The sequence below is a fragment of the Rhinoderma darwinii genome, chromosome 7 (genome assembly GCF_050947455.1).
Source record: "Rhinoderma darwinii isolate aRhiDar2 chromosome 7, aRhiDar2.hap1, whole genome shotgun sequence".
NCBI classification, from domain to species: domain Eukaryota; kingdom Metazoa; phylum Chordata; class Amphibia; order Anura; family Rhinodermatidae; genus Rhinoderma; species Rhinoderma darwinii.
Genome location: NC_134693.1, coordinates 111,657,363 through 111,683,295, shown reverse-complemented (window position 1 = coordinate 111,683,295; position 25,933 = coordinate 111,657,363). Strand labels below are relative to the sequence as shown.

Below are 25,933 nucleotides of genomic sequence, written 5' to 3'. Positions count from 1 at the left end.
TCTATGTGCACAATGCAAATAAATATATATAATTTTGACAATGTGATTTTCTGTAATGGCCGGAAGGAGGTGAAGGGAAAGTGATCCCTAATCTACCCACCGCCCTGTCCCTGCCTACTTGCAACGACTCGCCCTAGGCGACGAGGTACAACTGGGCGGCGGTCCCTACGCTGTCTAAGTGCACAGGAAAACAAACAGGGAACATGCAAGGGAAGGGGCAGTAGCCACGGAACGCCACGAGGAAACGGAGCGGCGAACGGACAGTCAGGACCAGGACGAAGTGAGTACACCCAAGCGGGCAAGGAGACAGAAGCAAGCCAGGGGCAAAGCAAAGCAGGTCAAGCAGAACTGCAGCAAGGCAGAAGCACGGCAGAAGCAGGCTGGAGCAAGCAGCAGTGGGGCCAGGAATCCAAAAGAATTACAAGCACTGAGGGAGAGAACAGGGCAGGTAATAAAGGACAGGGGGCGGAGCTAACTCCGACAGACCAGGCCGCGATAGGCTCTCCCACTCCTGAGCCTGCCACCCTGGTTGGTGGGAGATGGTGTCAGTCGAACAGGTCTGGCCTCAGGTGTGGATTGATTAATCCCAGGAGTATACCTAGATGAAGTACCTGGCAGATCCCTAACAGTACTCCCCCTTTTATGAGGGGCCACCGGACCCTTACTAAGGGGACCCGGTTTAGTGGGGAAGAGAAGGTGGAACCTCCTGATCAATACCCCAGCGTGAACATCACGGGCAGGTACCCAAGTCCTCTCCTCCGGCCCGTATCCTCTCCAATGGACCAGGTACTGGAGGGAGCCCTGGACCATCCTACTGTCCATAATCTTGGCCACCTCGAATTCAACCCCCTCAGGGGTGAGAACGGGAACAGGAGGTATCCTCGAGGGGGACCAGGACGGGGAGCAGCGTTTAAGGAGGGAGGCATGGAAGACGTCATGTATGCGAAATGATGGGGGGAGCTCCAGACGGAAGGATACAGGGTTGAGGACTTCAATGATCTTATAAGGTCCAATAAATCGGGGAGCAAACTTCCTGGACGGGACCTTAAGGCGCAAGTTCCTGGACGACAACCAGACCAAATCCCCGACGACAAACCGGGGGTTAGCAGAACGTCTACTATCCGCCTGAATCTTTTGTGCGCTCTGGGACGCCTCTAGGTTCTTCTGAACCTGGGCCCAGACGGTGCACAGTTCCCGATGAACATCCTCTACCTCAGGATTATTGGAACAACCAGGGGAGACGGAGGAGAATCTTGGGTTAAACCCGAAATTACAGAAAAACGGGGAGACCCCTGACGAGTTACTGACCCGGTTATTCAAGGAAAATTCAGCAAGGGGAAGGAATGAGACCCAATCGAATTGACAGTCAGAGATGAAACACCTTAAATATTGTTCCAGGGATTGGTTGGTCCTTTCCGTTTGGCCATTAGTTTCGGGATGGAAGGCGGAGGAGAAGGACAGATCAATCTCCAACTTTTTACAAAACGCTCTCCAAAATAAGGAAACAAATTGTACCCCTCTGTCAGAAACGATATTGACTGGGGCCCCATGGAGACGCAGGATGTGTTTCACAAACAAAGAAGCTAACGTCTTGGCGTTAGGTAGCTTCTTAAGGGGCACAAAGTGGCACATCTTGCTGAAGCGGTCGACTACCACCCACACCACCGACTTGCCCTGAGATGGAGGCAAATCGGTGATAAAATCCATGGAGATATGGGTCCAAGGTCTCTGGGGAATAGGCAAGGAACGTAGTAGGCCCGCAGGTCGGGACCTAGGGGTTTTGGACCTAGCGCAAACCTCACAAGCGGCGACGTAAGCCCTAACGTCTTTAGGCAACCCAGGCCACCAATAGTTTCTGGTAATGAGGTGTTTGGTGCCCAAGATGCCAGGATGACCAGATAGAGCGGAGTCATGGTTTTCCCTGAGTACCCTCAGCCGGTATTGCAGGGGAACAAACAGTTTGTCCCCAGGGACGTTCCCGGGAGCTGCACCCTGATCAGCCGCGATATCAGAAGCTAAATCAGAATCCGTGGCAGAGACGATTATACCAGGGGGTAAAATACAAGCAGGATCCTTCTCAGAAGGAGGATTGGCCATGAAACTACGTGACAGAGCATCAGCCTTAATATTCTTGGACCCAGCCCTATAGGTAACCAAGAAATTAAATCTGGTAAAGAATAGTGCCCACCGAGCTTGTCTAGGATTAAGCCTCCGGGCCGATTCTAGGAAAACCAGATTCTTGTGATCCGTAAGGACCGTTACCTGGTGTCTGGCCCCCTCCAGGAAGTGCCGCCACTCCTCAAAAGCCCATTTAATGGCTAGAAGTTCGCGGTTGCCAATATCATAGTTACTCTCCGTGGGCGAAAACTTCCTAGAGAAGTAAGCACAGGGGCGGAGATGGGTGAGGGAGCTGGTACCCTGGGACAAGACGGCCCCCACTCCCACCTCGGAAGCGTCAACCTCCACAATAAATGGCTCCTCTTGGTTGGGCTGAATCAGCACGGGGGCCGAGATAAAGCACTTCTTGAGGGTCTCAAAGGCCTGGACGGCCTCAGGGGGCCAATGGAGGACATCAGCACCCTTGCGGGTAAGGTCCGTAAGAGGCTTAGCGACGACCGAGAAGTTGGCAATAAATCTCCTGTAATAGTTGGCGAACCCTAAAAAACACTGTAACGCCTTAAGGGAGGCAGGTTGGACCCATTCCGCCACAGCCTGAACCTTGGCAGGGTCCATGCGGAATTCATGAGGAGTGAGGATTTGCCCTAAAAATGGTATCTCCTGTACCCCAAAGACACATTTTTCAGTCTTAGCAAACAGATTATTTTCCCGAAGGACCTGGAGCACCTTCCTGACATGCTCCACGTGGGAGGACCAGTCCTTGGAAAACACCAGTATGTCATCAAGGTACACAACAAGAAAATTACCCAGGTACTCTCTCAGGATTTCATTAATAAAATTCTGGAAGACAGCAGGGGCATTACACAACCCAAAGGGCATGACCAGGTATTCGAAATGACCCTCGGGTGTGTTGAACGCAGTTTTCCACTCATCCCCCTCTTTGATGCGGATAAGGTTATATGCCCCCCGTAGATCGAACTTAGAAAACCATTGGGCTCCCTGAACCTGATTAAAAAGATCCGGAATCAAAGGAAGTGGGTACTGGTTCCTTACGGTGACCTTATTCAGGTTACGATAATCAATGCACGGCCTAAGACCACCATCCTTCTTCCCCACGAAGAAGAAGCCAGCACCTACAGGAGAAGTCGAGGGGCGAATGAAACCCTTGGCCAGGCATTCTTGGATATATTCCCTCATAGCTTTACGTTCAGGACATGAAAGATTAAATATCCTACCCTTAGGAAGCTTGGCACCAGGCACCAAATCGATAGCGCAATCGTAATCTCTATGGGGGGGCAACACCTCGGAGGCCTCCTTAGAAAACACATCGGCGAAGTCCTGAACAAACTCAGGAAGCGTGTTTACCTCCTCCCGGGGAGAAATAGAGTTAACAGAAAGACATGACATAAGACATTCATTACCCCATTTGGTGAGATCCCCAGTATTCCAATCAAACGTGGGATTATGCAACTGCAACCAGGGAAGGCCTAAAACCAGATCAGACGATAATCCCTGCATCACCAGTACAGAGCACTGCTCCAAATGCATGGAGCCAAAAAGGAGTTCAAAAACAGGAGTATGCTGAGTAAAATAACCATTAGCAAGGGGAGTTGAGTCGATTCCTACTACAGGGATAGGATAAGGTAAATCAATACAAGGCATCTTTAGAGACATAGCAAATTCCGCAGACATGATATTAGCAGATGACCCTGAATCCACGAAAGCACTGCCCGTGGCAGCCCGGCCAGCAAACGAGACCTGAAAGGGAAGCAAAATTTTATTGCGTTTCACATTAACGGGAAATACCTGTGCGCCCAAGTGACCTCCCCGATGATCACTTAGGCGCGGAAGTTTTCCGGCTTCTTATTCTTGCGCCTGGGACAGGTGTTCAGTAGATGCTTGTCGTCCCCACAGTAGAAGCAGAGACCATTCATTCTGCGAAACTCCCTACGTTGTCGAGGGGACATGGAGGCCCCGAGTTGCATAGGTACCTCCGAGTCCTCCGTGGAGGGGCGAGGAGACGGGACCTCGGGGGGGATCGCAGAAAAGTCAGAGGGGAGCACACTGAAGCGTTCTAGCTGACGTTCCCTGAGACGTCGGTCAAGTCGTACTGCTAGGGCCATAACCTGGTCAAGGGAGTCAGACGAGGGGTAGCTAACCAGCAGATCCTTCAGGGCGTCAGATAATCCTAACCTAAACTGGCACCTTAGGGCCGGATCGTTCCACTGAGAAGCTACGCACCACTTCCTAAAATCAGAACAGTATTCCTCAACCGGTCTCCTACCCTGACGTAAGGTCACCAGCTGACTCTCGGCTAAGGCAGTCCTGTCAGTCTCGTCGTAAATAAATCCGAGGGCAGAGAAAAAACGATCAACAGAGGAAAGTTCAGGGGCGTCAGGAGCCAAGGAGAAGGCCCACTCTTGGGGCCCTTCCTGGAGTCGGGATATGATGATACCCACCCGCTGGTTCTCGGAACCTGAGGAGTGAGGCTTTAGGCGGAAATACAGTCTGCAACTCTCCCGGAAGGAGAGAAACGTCTTACGGTCCCCTGAGAACCGGTCAGGTAACTTGAGGTCGGGTTCTAGAGGTGAGGTGAGGGGTACTACTAAAGCAGCGTCACCCTGATTGACCCTTTGGGCCAGGGCCTGGACCTGTAGGGAGAGGCCCTGCATCTGCTGGGCCAGGGTCTCAAGGGGGTCCATGATAGCGTCAGCGTAGGAGAAATGGTAGACTAGGTAAGGGCTTGTAATTATGTAATGGCCGGAAGGAGGTGAAGGGAAAGTGATCCCTAATCTACCCACCGCCCTGTCCCTGCCTACTTGCAACGACTCGCCCTAGGCGACGAGGTACAACTGGGCGGCGGTCCCTACGCTGTCTAAGTGCACAGGAAAACAAACAGGGAACATGCAAGGGAAGGGGCAGTAGCCACGGAACGCCACGAGGAAACGGAGCGGCGAACGGACAGTCAGGACCAGGACGAAGTGAGTACACCCAAGCGGGCAAGGAGACAGAAGCAAGCCAGGGGCAAAGCAAAGCAGGTCAAGCAGAACTGCAGCAAGGCAGAAGCACGGCAGAAGCAGGCTGGAGCAAGCAGCAGTGGGGCCAGGAATCCAAAAGAATTACAAGCACTGAGGGAGAGAACAGGGCAGGTAATAAAGGACAGGGGGCGGAGCTAACTCCGACAGACCAGGCCGCGATAGGCTCTCCCACTCCTGAGCCTGCCACCCTGGTTGGTGGGAGATGGTGTCAGTCGATCAGGTGTGGATTGATTAATCCCAGGAGTATACCTAGATGAAGTACCTGGCAGATCCCTAACATTTTCAGTTTTTTTTTATTTTTATATAATCTCTCACTGGTAAAATTAACCTAGCCTAAAAATTCTAGACTGTTCATGTCTTTGACAGTGGGCAAACTTACAAAATCAGCAAGGGATCAAATACTTATTTCCTTCACTGTATATATAGTATGGCACTTAAAATCTGTCATTTATAATACTAGTCCCTTATATGGGGCAGAGAAAACTTTATGGCGCTCTCAGGCTCGGCACGAGTGCAACTGTAAATGCTACACAGTCCAAGTTTGTCCCCAAATGGACAAATTAAACGCACTATTTTACTGCAACTTTGTCACCTTCAGTTTATGGCTCAATAGTGTTTTTTCGTGCACAGATGTAAAATTGCAGGGATTACCGTGACTATGCTGCAACTAAGATCAGTTGTTTAAGGTTGCTTGCAATTTTTTTTTTACAGGGAAACATTGAGGCCGTGATAATGCAGCAATTTTACTGTGACTAGCAGGCACAGGGTGTTTCCCATATTTCTATAGTTGCACTGTATATGTACTTTCCTATACCACCATAGACCAAATATCGTATACCCCATAGAACATCCATACTATACCCGCCATAGACCACACATCCCATACCCCCCATAGACAACACATTCTATATCCCCATAGACCCATAGACCACACATATCCAATATCCCCATAGACGACACAACCTATACCCCCCATAAACCATGCATCCTATATCCCCATAGACCACACATCATATTCCCCCCATAGACCACACATCCTATACCCCCCATATAGGGTCGGACTGGCCCACCATATAACTAGAATATCCTCTTGTGGGCCCAGGCTCTAACACAATAATGGGCCTTTAAGGTCCAGCAGAAGACAACCCGATTTGGAGTTCTTTGGAGCTAATCGCTTTCTTCTGGGATGATTCACAAATTACCTATAAGAGCTCATTTATGTCCTGTGTGTACAACGATAACAACAAGGACTATGATGAAATGAAAAGTGGACATGTACATGTTCTATATAGATAGAGGGTGGGCCCTCAGAATCATCTTCTCTGGTGGGCCCATGGAACCCCAGTTCGACCCTGCCCCCATAGACCACACATTCTATACCCCCATAGACCACACATCCTATACCCCCCAAAGACCACACATCATATACCCCCATAGACCACACCTATGGTCCCTAGAGATCACACATCCTATACCCCCATAGACCACACATCCTATACCCCCCATAGACCACATATCATAGACTCCCATAGACCACACCTATGCCCCCTATAGACTACACATTCTATACCACCCATAGAACACACATCCTATACCCCCTTTGACCACACATTCTATACCCGCATAGACCACACAACATATACCCCCACAGACCACACATTCTATACCCCCATAGACCACACATTCTATACCCACATAGACCACACATCCTATACCCCCCAGACCACATATCATAGACCCCCATAGACCACACCTATGCCCCTATAGACTATACATTCTATACCACCCATAGAACACACATCCTATACCACCTTTGACCACACATTCTATACCCGCATAGACCACACAACATATACCCCCATAGACCACACATCCTATACCCCCATAGACCGCACATCCTATACCCCCATAGACCACACATTCTATACCCACATAGATCACACATCCTATACCCCCTATACACTACACATATTCTCCCTCATACACCACACCTATACCCTCATAGACCACACATACAATACCCCCCTATACACCACACATCATATACTCCACCATACACCACACCTATACCCTCATAGACCACACATACTATACCCCCCTATACACCACACATCATATACCCCCCATACACCACACCTATACCCTCATAGAGCACACATACTATACCCCCCTATACAGCACACATCATATACCCCCCATACACCACACCCATACCCTCATAGACCACACATATTATACCCCCCTATACACCACACATCATATACCCCTCATACACCACACCTATACCCTCACAGACCACACATATTATACCCCCCTATACAGCACACATCATATACCCCCCATACACCACACCTATACCCTTATTGACTGCACTGAGTGACTGGTACATTAGGTAACTCCTATTCATTCTCCTCCCCAGCATCATCCCGCATCTCTGCTCCATGCAGCATCCTCTCATCCATCCATCAGTGCACACCCATCTGCCAGCGCTGATCACCCCCTCCTCCCATACACGGAGCAGCCACCCAGGCACCGGGCACCCCTCCTCTGCACACCGCACATCTGGGCATCCACACAGCGCTGGGTACCGTGCACTCAGCGTCCTCCAGGGGTGTGGGGGGCGGCAGGTTGTGATCACTGCAGACCTAGCAGCTCCTCCTACCGGGCTCTGACAGCCCCCAGCCCCGGGGAAGCGGCAGTCAGTGCAGGAGGTAGCGGCGGTATCCTTCCTGCCTACACCCGGGCACGTCTCTCCTTCTCTCGGCTCCAACATGAACTTCCTCCGGCGCCGGCTGTCGGACAGCAGCTTCATCGCCAACCTCCCCAATGGCTACATGACCGACCTGCAGCGCCCCGAGCCCCCCCAGCCTCCACCACCCACCGGCCCGGACAGGAGCAGACAGAGTGGGGCACAGGTGTCGGGGGGCTTCTTCTCCTCCATCACCAACGCGGTCAAACAGACGGCGGCCTCGGCCGGACTGGGGGAGCAAAGTACAGGGGTCCCCGGGAGAAGGTCCCGTATTCTGCTGGTCATAGATGACCCCCACACCGACTGGTGAGTCCTCGGTCATTATATGTTCTACATACACTGGGGGCCGCCACATATATATATACACTGAGTCAATGTATAATGCATGGAGACTATATATACAAACCCCTATACAATGTTCCTGACAAAATATATGCTAATTACTTCCACATAGAGTGGGGGCTCCTGTATAATTATAAGAGGGTCTCCAACACTGCTCACAAAATATATGCAAATTATATGCAAATTTCTTCATATTGCACATGGACTGGGGAGACCCTGCTGTAAAGGATCCCCCATACTGACCTGGAGAGTTCCCATATAATGAGACCCAGTGCACAATGTATGTGTCCTTGTAATATCCCACAGTCACTGCTATGTAATATGTATGAACCGGTAATGGAAAAATTACACTATTGTACACACAATACACACACAACACACACACTATCTACACAACACACTATCTACACAACACACACTATATACACAACAAACCACACACACACACACACACACACACACACACACACACACACACACACACACACACACACACACACACACACACACACACACACACACACTATATACACAACACACATACTATACACAACACACTATCTACACAACACACACTATATACACACACAACACACACTATACACACAACACACACTATACACACACAACACAATATACACACACAAAACACACTATATACACACACAACAGACACTATACACAACACACTATCTAAACAATACACACTATATACACAAAACACACTATATAGACACCACACTCTATATAGGCACAACACAAACTACATACACAACACACTATACACACACGCCATACACAACACACACACTATATAGAGACAACACACACACTATATACACAACACACTATATAGACACAACGCACTATAGACACAACACACACTATATAGACGCAATACACACTATATACACACAACGCACACACTATATGCACAACACACTACACACACACACACACACACACACACACTATATAGACAACACACACACTATATACACACACAGCACACACACACTATATACACACAGCACACTATATACACAAAAGGCACACTATAAACACACAACACACTATATAGAAACAACACAAACTACATACACAATACACTATACACACATACACACACACACCATATACAACACACACTATATAGACACAACACACTATATAGACACAACACACACTATATACACAACACACAATATAGACACAACACACTATAGACACAACACGCACTATATACACACAACACACACTATATACGCACACACACACACACACACACACTATGCAGACAATACACACACTGCACACAATACACACGCACACTATATAGAGAACACACACTATGCACACACACACACACACTACACACACACACTACACACACACTATATACACACATACACTATATATACACACACACACTATATATATTATGCATATATTGATGTGCTGCTCATTTATGTGACATCACTGAGGTAATTTGCGGAGTGTATAATGTGTGATATGTGATACACTGATATATAGATGTAACCCGGGTTCACACAGGGCACTTTTGGTATTTTAACAACAGCATTTTAACAGCCAGATGTTAGTGGATGGGAATTCATGGTCGACCGCTCACACGTTGCATTATCTACTGCTGGGATTTTGCATGTTATGGTTGTTTGAAATTGCAGTTTTATCTAATGTGGCGTTTTTGTGGCCTCCATGGGCTGACAGAACAGGACTAAATATGTTTAAAGAGGCTCTGTCACCAGAATTTCAAACCCCTATCTCGTATTGCAGCAGATCGGCGCTGCAATGTAGATAAGAGTAACGTTTGTTTTTTTTTCAAAAACGAGCATTTTTGGCCAAGTTATGAGCGTTTTTATATTTATGCAAATGAGGCTTTCTAAAGTACAACTGGGCGTGCTTAAAGTTATGTACAAGTGGGCGTGTATTATGTGTGTACATCTGGGCGTTTTTACATGTTTTACTAGCTGGGCGTTGTGAATAGAAGTGTATGATGCTGACGAATCAGCATCATCCACTTCTCTTCGTTACCACCCAGCTTCTGGCAGTTCAGACACACAGCGTGTCCTCGCGAGATCACGCTGTGACGTCACTTCCTGCCCCAGGTCCTGCATCGTGTCGGACAAGCGAGGACACATCGGCACCAGAGGCTACATTTGATTCTGCAGCAGCATCGGCGTTTGCAGGTAAGTCGATGTAGCCTCTGTCACCTGGTGCCGATGTGTCCTCGCTCGTCCAACACGATGCAGGACCTGGGGCAGTAAGTGACATCACAGCGTGATCTCTCGAGAACACGCTGTGTGTCTGTGCACTGCCAGAAGCTGGGCGTTGTGAAGAGAAGTGGATGATGCCGATTCGTCAGCATCATACACTTCTATTCACAACGCCCAGCTAGTAAAACAAGTAAAAACGCCCAGATGTAACACACAATACACGCCCACTTGTACATAACTTTAAAAACGCCCAGTTGTACTTAAGAAAGGCTCATTTGCATAAATATAAAAATGGTCATAACTTGGCCAAAAATGCTCGTTTTTGAAAAAAACAAACGTTACAGTAATCTACATTGCAGCGCCGATCTGCTGCAATAGGAGATAGGGGTTTGAAAATCTGGTGACAGAGCCTCTTTAAGTGACCATCACACGCTTTATGACCCACACTTTATGTTAGCAACAGGGTTAAATGACAGGACTTGTACCTGGTCACATGAATGGCGCCATGTTTATCCCTGTGTATTCCCCAGTTAGCACATGGACGCTTCTTGTGTATTGACCCAGGACATGTTCTATGTCATATAACCCTGTTGATAACTGAATGGTCACATGACGCATGGGGGAGGGGGTTACGTGAACGACACCATGTTTAGTCCTATTCAGTTAGCCGATGTATTGTCTACACCAGTGATCTCCAAACTTATTACCTTAAAGAACCTCTGAAAAATGTTTCTACTCCCAGGGAACCCCTACTCCTACTCCTGCGCTAACAAAGCTTGGTATAGGGGCAGGTAAACATTGTGTAATTCTCGTCTGTGCTTTATTCTGGCTGAGATTTGTTAACTATTATGTCAAGCATCTTTGAGCAGGCTGAAATCCGTTCCCTACTGTAAAGCTTTGTTCACACAGTGCAGATTGGCTGCAGATTTTTCATGCATTTTTTTAAGCCGAAACTGGATCCAGGAGAGCAGACCTATGAGGCCTTTCTTTTCTTCTGTTTTAGTTCTGTTGCTGGTTTTTGCTTACAATTACGTGCAAAATCTGCACTATATGAACAAGGCCTAAATGTAGCAGGCCTTGCTCTTGCCTTATTCCTGTGAACCTCTAACCAGGGCCCAAGGAACCCCAGGGTTCCTGGGAACTGGGGTTAGGAAACACTGGACTACATAATATACATCCATGAACTATATCATTCAACTGTGCAGAGACTTGGGTCCACTACACTGATATAAGAAAGGTATGGGACAGTATGGGAGGCAGGGACACCTGGCATCATACATTACTATGATGATAGTAGCCCGGTTCCCTGAACTGTGTTCGGTCCGGGAAATATGGCCAACATGCGTTCCGTATATCACGGACCAAACTCAGCCGTGTAAATAAGGCCTTAACGTATGTTCTAGGAGCTTTCACAAGCGGACAATGCAGATTTTTTGAATATTTGAAATGATTAATAGTGACAAAGTACTTCCCAAATACTGCCATACTGTGTCTAGGTAATGCCACCACTCTGTGCTGAATATTAGTACCGCCCAATGCTGCCATAGAGTGAACAAGTAACCATATACAACAGGTGGTGCCATGACATAAGCAAGATGGACCTGCTCACCTGTACTAGAGCAAACTCCAAGGCAATGGTTTCCTGCCCTGATAAAGTCAATTAGTTCCCACCATTAGTTTACTTGATGACTTACATGGTAGACACAGGTCATTGTAGTATTCGGGTAAAAAAACAACCTGTGTTTTATATATACAAAAAGAAATGTAACTTTTCTGACAGGAGCCATATGTCATCTAGTCAAATTCTGTTGGTTAATCAAATTTGTCAAACTTAATGACGAGACATCTGCAGAAGATCTGCGAACATCAGCACGGAGGGTAAAGACGCTTCGGACAAGCCAATTATTACAGATGATTGCCGATGAGTTAAAGTACATCAGACATGGACCTCACAAACTGTGCTCATTACACTCCCTATACAGCCCCCAGACCACAGTTCAGAGAGGGACTTCATGTCCCTTTCGTCTGCATACTGAATGATGTAATCTATTGCAATAGTTTATTTACCTAATCATTTCCCAAAACCCTGTCTACTAGGCTCTGTTCACACTTGTGCTACGAGCCCCTGTTGGGGTTCTCGATGTGGTTTCCATCTCCTTTGATGACAAGAATACTGCAGCATGCAGCGCTATTCTTGCAGACGAAACGACTGGAAGGAGATCCATCCGTCACAATTTGGATCCGTTGTGTGACGGATTCAGCATAGTGTCATGGCTTCCACTGTAAGCATTAGCCTTTGCCCAGAACTGTAGTTGTCAACTCTTCCCATCCGAGGGTGCAGACCGTTGTATATCTAGAGACCATTCTCTCGCTCCAAATAACCACGTTTCTTATAAAACTAGGTACATTTTATGTTTTCTTTCTCATGTTACATTGAATTATTTATTGGATGTAATAACACATAGTATGACATCTAATTTTAAGACGGTTCTCGTGGAATATAGTGATTGTCCCATTTGAACAACCTCTTTTTATTAGACGGGTCTTCCAGTGGTAAACTGGGACCCCTCTGCATTTACCTTCAAGGGACTTTTATAAGTTGTCAATGAGGTAATGGCAGTCTGGTATTCGGAATCCCCACTGTCACAGAGAAAGGCCCCATGCACACAAACTTATTTTTGCGGCCGCAATTCACCCACAAATCTGCGGGTGAATTGCGGCCCCATTTATTCCAATGTACCCATGCACACGACCGTGGTTTCCACAGTCCGTGCACTGCCCAGGAGCCTGGACCGCAAAAAGAACGGACATGTCTGATTACGGCCGTGTTTTGCGGTCCAGGCTCATAGAAATTAATACAGAGCCCGCAAATTGCGGGCGGCCGCGGGTGAGATTTCGCGTCCGTCCGAGCCGCAAGTCACGGCACGTGCACATCACTACGATCGTGTGCATGTGGCCAAAGAATGGACTCAAGTCCCCGAACCCCAACAGAAAGTTGACCATGTAAGTACATTGACTCTCTATGGAAATTAATGTCTGAGAGTTAGGACTTGGGTGCGCCGCATTATTTGTAGCAGTTCAGGTCTCAGAAGCCGAACCCCTACTTTTCATATTTTTCTGACCTGTCTAAAAGAGTTGTGTTACACCCCCTTTAATGTAACATCTTGCTCACAATTCCTTATATACTCTCTTAGAATTTCTTACCTGAGCAGTAATCTTGGGGAAGATTGTTTACATATGTCCCATTCATAGATGTGGGGTAAGTCCATATGGATGAGGGTTATGTATACTCTCCCACTGCAGTCCCATCATCAATATCAGCCAAATGTTAACAAACGTTATTTTGGGAAGTATGAGCAAGTCTAGAGGTCTGATGTGTCCGAAAATAATGAGATATTTCTGGACAGCGCGTTAAATGTGTAGTTGTGTTACATGAAAGATACATTTATATAGTATATAATATTTCACTGCCCCTAAAATCACTAGTCGTATCTCTATCGTGGCTAAAGCTACTCAAAGCTATCCGCCCTACTTCCCCATAAACATACACGATCGCCTCCGCCATCATGGGGAGATAAGTGTGGCTGCCTACCTCTGGTGCCTTATATCTCAGAAGAAACTATAAGATTGGAGTCAAATCCAACCCGTTGGATTTGTGTTTTCCTCTGCCAAATAACTGTCAGGCAGTTACCATAGACATTTATGTCCCTCATTTGGGAAATTCTTCAATATGCCGGAGCAGAGAGTGACTGCAAAGAATTCGTAGATTTTAATAGACAACATGCAATTCTTTATTTCCTGTGTGGTGGCGCTAGAGGGAAATGAAACACTTGTTGCCGGGTTCCCCCACAGACTAAGACCTCATGCACACGACCGTAAAAACACCCGTTATTGCGGGTCGTAATTACGACCCGCAATAGCGGGCCCATAGACTTCTGTTAGTCACGGGTACCTTCCCGTTCTCTCACGGGAAGGTGCCCGTGCCGTTAAAAAAATAGAACATGTTCTATTTTTTCATTTTACGGGCCGTGCTGCTATACTTTATAATGGCAGCATGGTTCGCAAAAGCGGCCGGCTGCCCGTGGCCGCCCGTGCCCGGCCGTACTCGTAATTACGAGTCGTAATTACGAGCACGGTCGTGTGCATGAGGCCTAAATGTTTGCTGCTTTTCCCAGCAGTAGGATAACCTGCGATCAGCCTATTTTTGGGAGATCCTCCTAACAGAAGAGGATTGTGAAAAGCAGAGAAATCATTTAAAGTCTGTATTCAACTTACACAAATATAACTGGAAATTGCTCAATGAGTTACTCACTGATTCAGTGTAAGATTGTGTTCTCACCTTGCGGTTTTAGCCGCGATTTTTGCAAAACACAAAATAACCGTGACGGATTTAGCCTACTATCATCTGGAGCAGTCTAGATTCATAATTCATTAACAGCGTACAGGCCATTAAAACAGCAGCCTGTATTCTGCTGATGTATTGATGATGCAATGGCAGAAAATGTGTACTACTCAGTAGTCCTATGAGCTTGTTATCAGAGTGTACCTGCTTAAATGAAGGTAGACCTTCACTTAAAGGGTGTTTCCACATCTCACTGTTTTTCAAAACCCCCACACCCTTTATAAACTTATATTCCTTGTCTTCTACTGCGGGCTCCTTACTATTTTTTCTGACCCCTGGAGCTCTGGAATCTTTTTAACGTGCAGATGCTGAAATGGGCGGTCCTTCAGATCTGGTCATGTGACTCTAGTTGAAATTGTTAGAAACTACATTACCCATGAACGCTCAGCGATCCTCTGTGGGGTGCCTCTCAGCCCTATAGTATTGCATAGGGAACATCATATGATATCTGTCTATATATGTATGTTAGAATATAATCTATTTTATGAGGCTGCAGTGTTGTGAACCATTACAGGCTGAGTTCAGTACAGCCGCAGAGAAGGGGAGAAAATCAATGGCAGAAAGCTTTATCTACCACTGGGAAAAGTATGAGGTCCAGCAACACTATTAGGCTACATGTACACAATACGTAATACGTGCGGAGCCATATCCGCAGCCTAATACAATACCAGCAAAGTAAAGGGGAACCAAATTAATCTCGTCTACATGTAGCTGAATTTTTCTGCACATAAATTGCATTACTCCTTTTTACGCAGCGGTTTTTTACACGCCGTTTTTTAAAACAGCGGCGTAAAAAAAAGTCTGCAGCATGTCAATTTATCTTGTGTTTCAGGCTCAGAATTGTATTTGTCAAGTTTATAAGAAAAAGCACCAAAATCCACAACAGATAATCCTCACCTGTTTCTGCATCAAAATGTAAAATCTGAATCTAAAACTGCAACTCAAAACGCAATATTATATGTAAATCTTTAAAAGGCAAAAACAAATTTAATAAAAAAAGGTCAATCAGTGTGTTTTGTGTAACTTTGTAAATACTTTTTATTAAAAATTTGTTTTACTTTTTTAGATACAGCTGCTCTGTATTCTTTATATCTAGTGCTATTCACTGAATCCGTCCGTCCCGCGGACCTGATGGGTTCAGTGTCGGAGGATCCACCTGTAATCTATCACATCTAAGATCATAACTGCACAAATTGCAACAATTATGCAACGAATTTGCTGCCAAATCCGCATATGTGAGGGTTCCTCCAGTTTTGGCGGATTTTTGAGCGGACACACTGCAGGTTTCAGCCTTTATATGCCTGAAATTCGCATATAAGCCAAAGAAAGATAAGTCAGCTGCGTATATATCCACTGTGGCCTCTCCGCAATGGAATTCCACCACTGCAAATCTGTCACATCTGAACATATAAGATATACTTTACTATACCATGTGTATATAAGGCTGGGTTCACAAGTCACTGTTGAAATCTGGGTCAAGTCTGCTGCCAATCTGCATCCCATGCATGTGAAGGGGGTTTCCACAATCCCGTTTACATGCTGAAAATTTCCACACAGATTTTTGCCCGCGGCACACAAAAAAAAAAGTTGTGTGGGAATTAATCAGATAACATATACAATCCAACCGTCAAAGCCCACCCACAATGTGTCACTCATTTGCTTTCAACATTTTTATATTTTTTGATGCTACAAAGAACCCATCTTCTCCTGATTGACTAGACAAGTTCCATTGTTCATCCGGAGTGCCGCCAACAGGAGTTGCAGATTGCAGGTCACCATCAGGAGAATGGGTACAGACAGACTCTGATCATGTTTTCCACAACAATTCATAATTTTCCTCGTGTTATTTATTAATCATCCTACAAATGCACTACCGCATCAAAATCTGCTTTACATTTGTGAATACCGATGTAGCAGCGCTGATTTAGTGGTTTGACACAATTTATCGTGATATCACAATGCATTATGTTTCTTACTACAGGACTGCTGGTTATGCTGCTAAGTTATCTAAATTGAAAGTTATGGTAGGAACACACACAGTGTATTCAGGGTGGATGGGCTGTGTCAAGCTGCTCAGCGTATCTGCCCTGAACACCGCAGGGAATGCCGTCCGAAATCCCGCACCACACTGTTGTGCGTTTTTTCGGGCGTGAATTTCGCTGCGTAAATTATCGCACATACTTACCCCCTCCCTACTCTGACATTTGCTTCACCTTCCCTGGATGATGTTGCAGGCCATGTGACCGCTGCAGCCTGTGATTGTCTGCAGCGGTCACATGGCCTCCAACATCATCCAGGGAGGCCGGACTGGAGAAGAAGCACGGAACTCTGGGTAAGTATAACTTTATTCTTTTTTTTCTTAATTGCGATTTTTGCGGCGGAATCTCTGTGATTCCGCAATAAATATCGCAGCACACACCACTTTGTTGCGGGTTTAAGCACCCCATTGAATTCAATGGGAAAACCCGCAACCTGGAGCTTGCATTGAGACATCAAGATTTTAATGTTACGTCAACCCATACCAGATTTGTGGCGGATTTCTTGTTAATTTTCATGCAGATTTTTTTATGCAGTGTGTGGTTGTGATTTGTTAAAATCTCATCTACCTTGCTGCTACTTTAATATTCTGCAAATTTTCCGCCAGCAAATTCAGATGGAAAATCTGCAGTGTATCAGCCCTGTGTGAACATACCCTAACTAAGAGATAACAAAGTCAACTCTGTTATATATGTGTATATGTTTGTATCATCTGACAATTGTATATATGTTATATAGTGGGTCCAGGTAAACCTGAAAATTCAGATACTGTATAATGTACCTTCCGTTTTCTCCAATTTCCTACCTGACTCCCTTCATTAACGGGCCCTACACACCACTATGGTCGTGTGCATGGGGCCTGACTGCATTTGCGGCTGTAGACTATTCAGAATTGCGGATAGTATAAAACACATGCTAACCTATGGGCCAATGCACACGACCATGGTTACCACGGTCCGTGCATTGCCCGGAGCACGGACTGCAAAACAAAATAGGACGTGTCATTATGTGGTCCAAAATTGCGGTCGGGGCTCATTGAAATCATTGCACATTCTGTTTTGTGCACGGTCTGTGATTTCAGACGGCCTGCGGATGACACTCAGTGGCCCGTCCGTGCCATAATCACGGACCGTGTACACAGCTACGGCCATGTGCATGTGCCTAAAAATGAATTTTCAGTGTTGGCTGGATACAACTTAGGCTAATACAAACACTCATTTGCTGAATGGCGCCATGATTTTCTTGGCCTCTGCCATGCTGATCGGGCCAGCCAAGGCTTATGTTAGAGATGCAATTATGTGTTGTATAGGAATCGCTCCTATCTAGAATAGAAACATTTTCCTCTTCTCTCTGCAAACGCTTTTGATTCAGTAGCTTATGTTGCTTATTGCCAAAGAGCTAAAGGCAAAATGTCACAGGTTCAGACCTTTGTTCCGCCAGGGCAACTAATAACACCTCTAGAGGGTAAACCTTGCTGCAGTAAATGGCCTTCCAAACCAACTCGCATCTGTTAGGCATACTTGGCAGTGCCAAGAGGGGCTCAATTGGCAAACTTGTGCGCGCAATAAAAGCAGTTTCCAGTAAGTCTTATGATTCCTTTTGGAACTGTTGTCTTCCCTAAGTAGATTATGAAGTAGAGGAAATCTTCCAATTCAGTCTAGAGGTTTTTTTGTTATTGCTTATAATGATCAGTAGCGGACCAACATCAGAGAGATGTGCCCGCTTCCCGTTCCCAGTGGAGGTGACCTTATATGCTTGGTCATCCTCCATTATAGTCTATTGAGAGATGCGGAAACAGTTTACAGGACATCCAGTGATATGCCATAGTCGTTTATTGGAAAACCCTTTAAGCTCTGTGCTCTTGCTTTTGCAGTAATAATTGTAATAATCTTAATCTGTCAGCAGTGTTGAGGCCTCATAGCTGCTGACAGAGGGATATAGAGGAGGGCACTGTAAACATTGCTTGAGGAGGGCACTGTAAACATTCCTTGAGGAGGGCACTGTAAACATTCCTTTTATTTGTATGTAGAAACCAATGTTTGATTCCCCCGGTGCAGCCTTTGAAAGTCCAACTGTCTGCTCTCAGTGACAGCTCTATCGCCCAATCAGGAGACTGCTGCAGCCGTCACTCAGAGCAGAGTGGCAGGGTTTTCAGCGTGCAGGGAGGAGAAGGCAGGAACATTTCCCCATCAAGTGCCCGTTTCAGGGGCACATTGCAAGGGTGGCATATGGGAATTAAACATTCCTCCCCCTCCCCTTTATTGCTCTGTTAGGAGTTTTGAGGCCTCAAAACTGCTGACAGATTCCATTTTATAAGAATACTTTCATAATAGTAATAGAATTAATGGCATTGTACAGTTTCGCTTTTCTGAGGTAAAAGGTCGTCCACCCTAATACATTTGTGGGACTGTGTAGAGCTCAAACTCCTTGCGGTTGCCCTGTGCACCCATCAGTGTGTCGCTGGCATATTGTACAGCAAGCTGTCTTTACACCATTTTCTGCTTTATACATTGAAAAAAATGGTATTCAGCATAGATACCTCTGTATCTATGTTCGACACCTACAACATTTTCATACACGCCAGAAAAAAGGCGGCATGGCTTTTACTCTGGGCAACTGATTTGCAAACGGTTTCTGACACTTTTGTGTTCACAGCCAGGTATAGTTGAGCTAACGTGCGCCATAGACGTGCAGTGTTAGAGAATACATAGCTCACAAGGAATGTAATAAAAGTAGAAAAACATATACACAATGTACAATAAAACCCTTTACTATGGCGTGCAGCCGCAGATATGTGACTAGCTGCTAAATTCCAGTCATTTACTTGATAACATGAAGCTTTCTGCTGCTACGCTGTCTCCGTATAATGATTTATAGATTATGCCGCTTACGTCTCATGCAGGGATGCCAAATCACATACTGACCACCGAATTGCTTCCAATGATAAATGTCGGGAGCTATGCCGGGTGACAGGACTCATTTGAAAGAAGATGCAAAAGAAAAAAAAATATCCCCTAAAACCAACACAAACACAAGTTTGTGTTTTCTTCAGGCGTTTCCATCTCTGACCTCCCATTGACATCAATGGGAAGCAGAGAAAGCAGTTATGGTAGCGTTTTTTGCCCGTAGCACTCAATGGCCGCTGCCAGAAAAACGCGGCAAAGACTGCAGACAGATCAAAATCTGCCTCAAAATTCCTGAATCACCCACTCTTCAGCTCTCGGCAGACAAGGACAAGACTGTGATCTCTCGCACACGCTCTTCTCTCACCAGCTCTTGCGCTGTCCGTACCAGTGACATGCCCCCTTCCCATTACATGCCCCCTTGCCAGTTCGGAAGACAAGTACAAGACTGTGATCTCTCACGAGAGATCAGTCTTGTCTGCCGAGAGCTGAAGAGTGAGAGCGTGCGTGCGCACTCGCTCTTCTCTCTCCAGCTCTTGCTGTGGCACTGTCTGTAGGGAAATACGGCCAACATATGGTCCTTATATCACAGACTAAACACGGGCCTCTGAATAAGGCCTTAGGCACTGTCACAAGGAATTCACTTTATCACAATTAAAGGAAAATATAAATGTTCATATGTAAGAGTAAGGGCACATTCACACGTGGCGGAATTGCTGTGGAATTTCGCTGCGGACAGTCTGCAGTGGAATTCTCCAGCGGACGTTTTTTACATTTGTTTCTATACATTTTTAGGAAAGTTAGTTCAGACGTTGCGGAAAACTCCGCTGCGGACCATAGGCTGCGGTGCAGAATTTTCCCTCCGCAGCATGCACTGTCTGTTGCGGAGAAGAAGTGGAATTTCACTACGTATTTCAGCAATGCAAAAACTGAAATCTGTGGCAAGTCCACTGTGTTTTCTGCAACGTCTGAATTACCTGTCAAATATGCAAATGTTGGTGCAGATTTGTTGCGTAATTGCCCCAAATCTGTACCAACATTTGCAGCGGAAAAACTCTGCCACGTCTGAACGTGCCCTTAGGGTGAGTTCACACAGAGTTTTTTGCAGGAGGAAAATCTGCCTCAAAATTCAGTTTAGAATTTTGAGGCAGATTTTCCTCTGCCTGCACGCCGATTTCCGCTGTGTTTTTCTCCTGCGGCCATTGAGCACTGGCCCTAAAACAGCCAAAAGTAAAACATCTAAACAAAACAAAACAACTCTGATGCCTGCTGAAGGAAGATACAATACAGCTCATAAGGCCATATAGAAGAGCCATCCATAATGTAGTTACTATGGGATCATTTCCAAAGATGGAGAGGGTCACTTCTTGAACCGTTTTAGAAGCTGTTATTTCCCATTGACACTTTTGCAAAAATTTGAAATTTCTTTTGAAATCAGTCGCGTATTTTTCAGCCTGAACATATTCCGTGTGATCATGGCCTGACTTCTCCCACACAAAGTTATAGTGGTACTACGGCAAAAGAAGCCAAACCGCTACCGTCCTGCAGCCATAATGTGTGTTAAATGCACAGTGATTGCTGTAAAATACTGCAGCTGTCACAATCCATGATGTGTGAACGAGTCTAAAGTAAGTCTTCATCTTGGAGGTTCTTTATCTACAATGTTGGGGAATTGCTGTTTAAAGAGGCTCTGTCACCAGATTATAAATGCCCTATCTCCTACATAATCTGATCGGCGCTGGAATGTAGATAACAGCAGTGGTTTTTATTTTGAAAAACGATCATTTTTGAGCAAGTTATGAGCAATTTTAGATTTAGTTTCTTAATGCCCAACTGGGTGTGTTTTTACTTTTGACCAAGTGGGTGTTGTAAAGAAGTGTATGAGGCTGACCAATCAGTGATCAATCAGCGTCATACACTTCTCATTGTTCACACCCCTTGAAAAAGCAATCTACGCGAAACGCGCGTTGGGGTTTTTCTCCATACTTGGGAGCTGTTACAACTGAGGAGCCACATGGGTTAGTACTTGCTGGTCTTTTTCACTAAAGACTACTACTTTTTGTCGTGTTGTTACCAGGTTACCTGTATACTTAGACAATGTCTGAAATAGGTTATCTTTATTACTGGTTCCTGTTTTGAATTAGTTACTATATTGGTACTGAGTGTGTTTAAACTACTTACTACTATAAAACAAATCACTACCCCTGTATTCCCGATTACTGTTCACAGAGACGTAGTATACTGGGAATTTGCAGAAAATATTTTTGGACACAAGTGTTCCGTTAGCCTTATTACATGGTTCTAGGGACTTGTTTCAGAGTATATTATATCTTTTTGGTAACTTCTTTTGGGAAACCGTCCCGATTAATGTGACATATACAAACTGTACTAACTAAAGTAGCTTTGTGGCTCCATACTGTCTCCTACTTTGGAGATATGCAGTTATTGGGTTTGTAGTCTGTTTTTAACTATGTATTTTTGTATGTTTCAATAAAATTTGTATTTTTCGATATTCTGTGCTTCTTACTCAAATAGTTCCGACTCCTTTTTCTCGTGTATTTAGTATATGATGTTTGGAGTTTCTATTTTCACTATTGGGGAGCTGGGAATTGTTGCACTTGCTGGTAGCTCAACCCATATGACACTATAGTCCCATGAGACATTTGTGTATAATGTTGGGGAATTGCTGTTTAAAGAGGCTCTGTCACCAGATTATAAATGCCCTATCTCCTACATAATCTGATCGGCGCTGGAATGTAGATAACAGCAGTGGTTTTTATTTTGAAAAACGATCATTTTTGAGCAAGTTATGAGCAATTTTAGATTTCGTTTCTTAATGCCCAACTGGGCGTGTTTTTACTTTTGACCAAGTGGGTGTTGTAAAGAAGGGTATGAGGCTGACCAATCAGTGATCAATCAGCGTCATACACTTCTCATTGTTCCAGCCCAGCATGATCCACAGCACAGTGTGATTGTGCAGTGAAAGAAGCTGGGCTGCAACAATGAGAAGTGTATGACGCTGATTGATCACTGATTGGTCAGCCTCATACACTTCTTTACAACACCCACTTGGTTAAAAGTAAAAACACACCCAGTTGGGCATTAAGAAACAAAATCTAAAATTGCTCATAACTTGCTAAAAAATGATCGTTTTTCAAAATAAAAACCACTGCTGTTATCTACATTCCAGCGCCGATCAGATTATGTAGGAGATAGGGAATTTATAATCTGGTGACAGAGAATAAAATGGTATTAATGGAATTCTGTTCTAACAATAATGTTCTCTACAACCATAAATCCATTCATAATATATCAACAAGTTCATTCTGCATGCATGGCTTTATTTTAATCTCTGAATTATTACATTATTTTATGAATTTCATAATTAATGGGAAATCCTTTGTTAAATGTGTTTATATACGTGACTATAAGGATATGTTCACACGCACTGTTTTCAGACATAATTCGGGCGTTTTACGCCTTGAATTACGCTTGAAAAAACTGCTCCATTACGCCTACAAACATCTGCCCATTGCTTTCAATGGGTTTTACTGTGTTCTGTTCCCACGAGGTGTAATTTTACGCGTCGCTGTCAAAATACGGCGCGTAAAAAGACGCCCGCGAAAAAGAAGTGCATGTTACTTCTTGGGACGTTTTTTTAGCCGTTTTTTATTGACTCCATTGAAAAACAGCTCCAATAACGTCCGTAAAATGCGAGTTTCTACAAAAACATCTGAAAATCAGGAGCTAAATTCGCACGAAAACAGCTCCGTATTTTCAGATGTTTTTGGTCACTGCGTGTGAACATACCCTAAGGGTATGTTCACACGCAGTGACCAAAAACGTCTGAAAATACGGAGCTGTTTTCAGGCGAAAACAGATCTTGATTTTCAGACATTTTTGTAGCAACTCGCGTTTTTTGCGGCGTATTTTACGGACGTTATTGGAACTGTTTTTCAATGGAGTCAATGAAAAACGGCTCCAAAAACGTCCCAAGAAGTGACATGCACTTCTTTTTCGCGGACGTCTTTTTACGCGCTGTATTTTGACAGCGACGCGTAAAATAACACCTCGTGGGAAGAGAACACCGTAAAAACCCATTGAAAGCAATGGGCAGATGTTTGTAGGCGTAATGGAGCCGTTTTTTCAGGCGGAATTCGAGGCGTAAAACGGCCGAATTACGTCTGAAAACAGTGCGTGTGAACATACCCTAACTTATGCGAGTAAATCAAAGCCATCCCCTACATATGGAATCGACCCTTAGGACATGTTCAGATGTTGCAGAATTCTGGTGACACTGTCCTCATCAATGCCGCACATAATCCGCGTTGCAGATTCCGTCGCGGATTTGGCTAAAATGTTAGGTAAAATGCTGCGGATTTGTCGTTGCGGATTCAGGTGCAGATCACACCCTGCTCTCTTTCAAACATTCCATCCCAGTCTGGGTATAGACCTCGACACACATAGGTCCAGCCAGAATGATGAAATATCCTGTTCCTACGCATCAAGTCCGCACCGCAGGCTATGGTCCGCATCGGAGTTTTCTGCAACGTCTGCACGAAGATAACTAAAAAGGTGTGGAAACCAATGAACAAACTGTCCGCTGCGGATTTTCACTGTGGACTGTCCGCAGCGGAATTCCACAGCAATGCCGCCACGTCTGAACGTGCCCTTAAAGGGAATGTGTCGCTAGAATTTATTTTTTTTTTCTAGTTAAACAGTTAGATTAGACATTAGACATGATTAGACATTAGACATTGTTCTAATTTTTAAACATTTTTCAACAGGTCAGGAAATATTATAAATTATATTCTAATTTGTAACATTTCCCTGTGCTGGTCACTAGAGGGAGCAATTCCCAAAATTGCAGCATTGGCATGTGGTAAAGCAACCACATTGCTTTATGCTGCAAAATTTGAGAAGACACACTCGCTCTAGCGGCCTCAAACAATCCCCCCTTCTTTATCCTGGCTAGTGCCAGGAGAAAGGAGGGGATTGCATGTTCAAACCTCCTACACTGTGCCGCCATTTTTTGAGCGAATACACAGTGTAGTAGGCTTACATACAGTGGTAATCACACACTAAAACACGTACATACACAGACATAACTTACCTGCTCTTGCCGCCGCTGCCGCTCCTTCCGCTCGCTTCTGAACACATGTCCGGAAGCCTCGACCGGAAGTAGTCATCTTACTGTCCGGCCGCGGCTTCTGGTCCACAAGAAAATGGCGCCGGATGTCGCTCCGCTGAAGACCTTCCATTTGGACTGTGGGAGCGGCGCATGCGCCGTTCCCACACAGACGGCGTACACCATAGTGAATGGAACGGCTCTTGTTCGCATTCTCTATGGGGATGCATGTGCCGTATTCCATCTCTGTATGTGTCGTTAATCGACACATACAGAGATGAAAAAAAAAAATGGCACCCCCATAGAGAAGTAAAAGTTAGAAAAAAAAAAAGTTAAACACACAAATAAATAAAATTTATTTTAATAAAATACTAAAAGCAAATTGATATAAAAAAAAATCAGTAGATGGAGCAAACGCTTGTTCATCTGCTGGTCGTATCATTTTAAAAAAGTGAAATATCGTTGTAGGCAGTACATCACCCTGTGTAAACCAGGAGATGCGCTGCCAACATGATAATGTATGAAGTCGTGCGATGGGAGTAACGACCGCTCGTCCCCATACATAGCTCTTTGTGACAGGAGAAAATGAGAGCAGTTCAACGATGTCTCGTTGATCGACCCTCGCTGCACCGGCCGATTATGGAAGGGTTAGGGTATGTTCACATGTCTAAACAAATTACGTCTGAAATTACGGAGCTGTTTTCAGGCAAAAACAGCTCCTGAATTTCAGACGTTTTTGCATGTACTCGCGTTTTTCGCGGCGTCCATTACGGACGTTATTGGAGCTGTTTTTCAATGGAGTCAATGAAAAACGGCTCCAAAAACGTCCAAAGAAGTGACATGCACTTCTTTGACGCGGGCGTATTTTTACGCGCCGTCTTTTGACAGCGACGCGTAAAACCACACCTCGTCTGAACAGAAAATCGTAAAACCCATTGCAAGCAATGGCCAGACTTTTGCAGACGTAATGGAGCCGTCTTTT

At 45.2% G+C, this 25,933-nt stretch overlaps 1 protein-coding gene across 2 annotated transcripts in view; it reads left to right on the top strand.

The window, feature by feature from the left end:
- Positions 1 to 7,558: 7,558 nt before the first annotated feature.
- Positions 7,559 to 25,933, top strand: part of SYN2 (synapsin II) — a 356,436-nt gene continuing 338,061 nt past the window's right edge. Inside the window, exon 1 of one of the 2 annotated variants that reach the window (XM_075833843.1) lies at positions 7,559 to 8,211. In XM_075833843.1, the coding sequence (XP_075689958.1) occupies positions 7,928 to 8,211 (284 nt within the window). In that variant the 5' untranslated portion in view covers positions 7,559 to 7,927. The remainder of the gene's footprint in view (positions 8,212 to 25,933) is intronic. The other variant, XM_075833844.1, reaches the window with a different exon arrangement.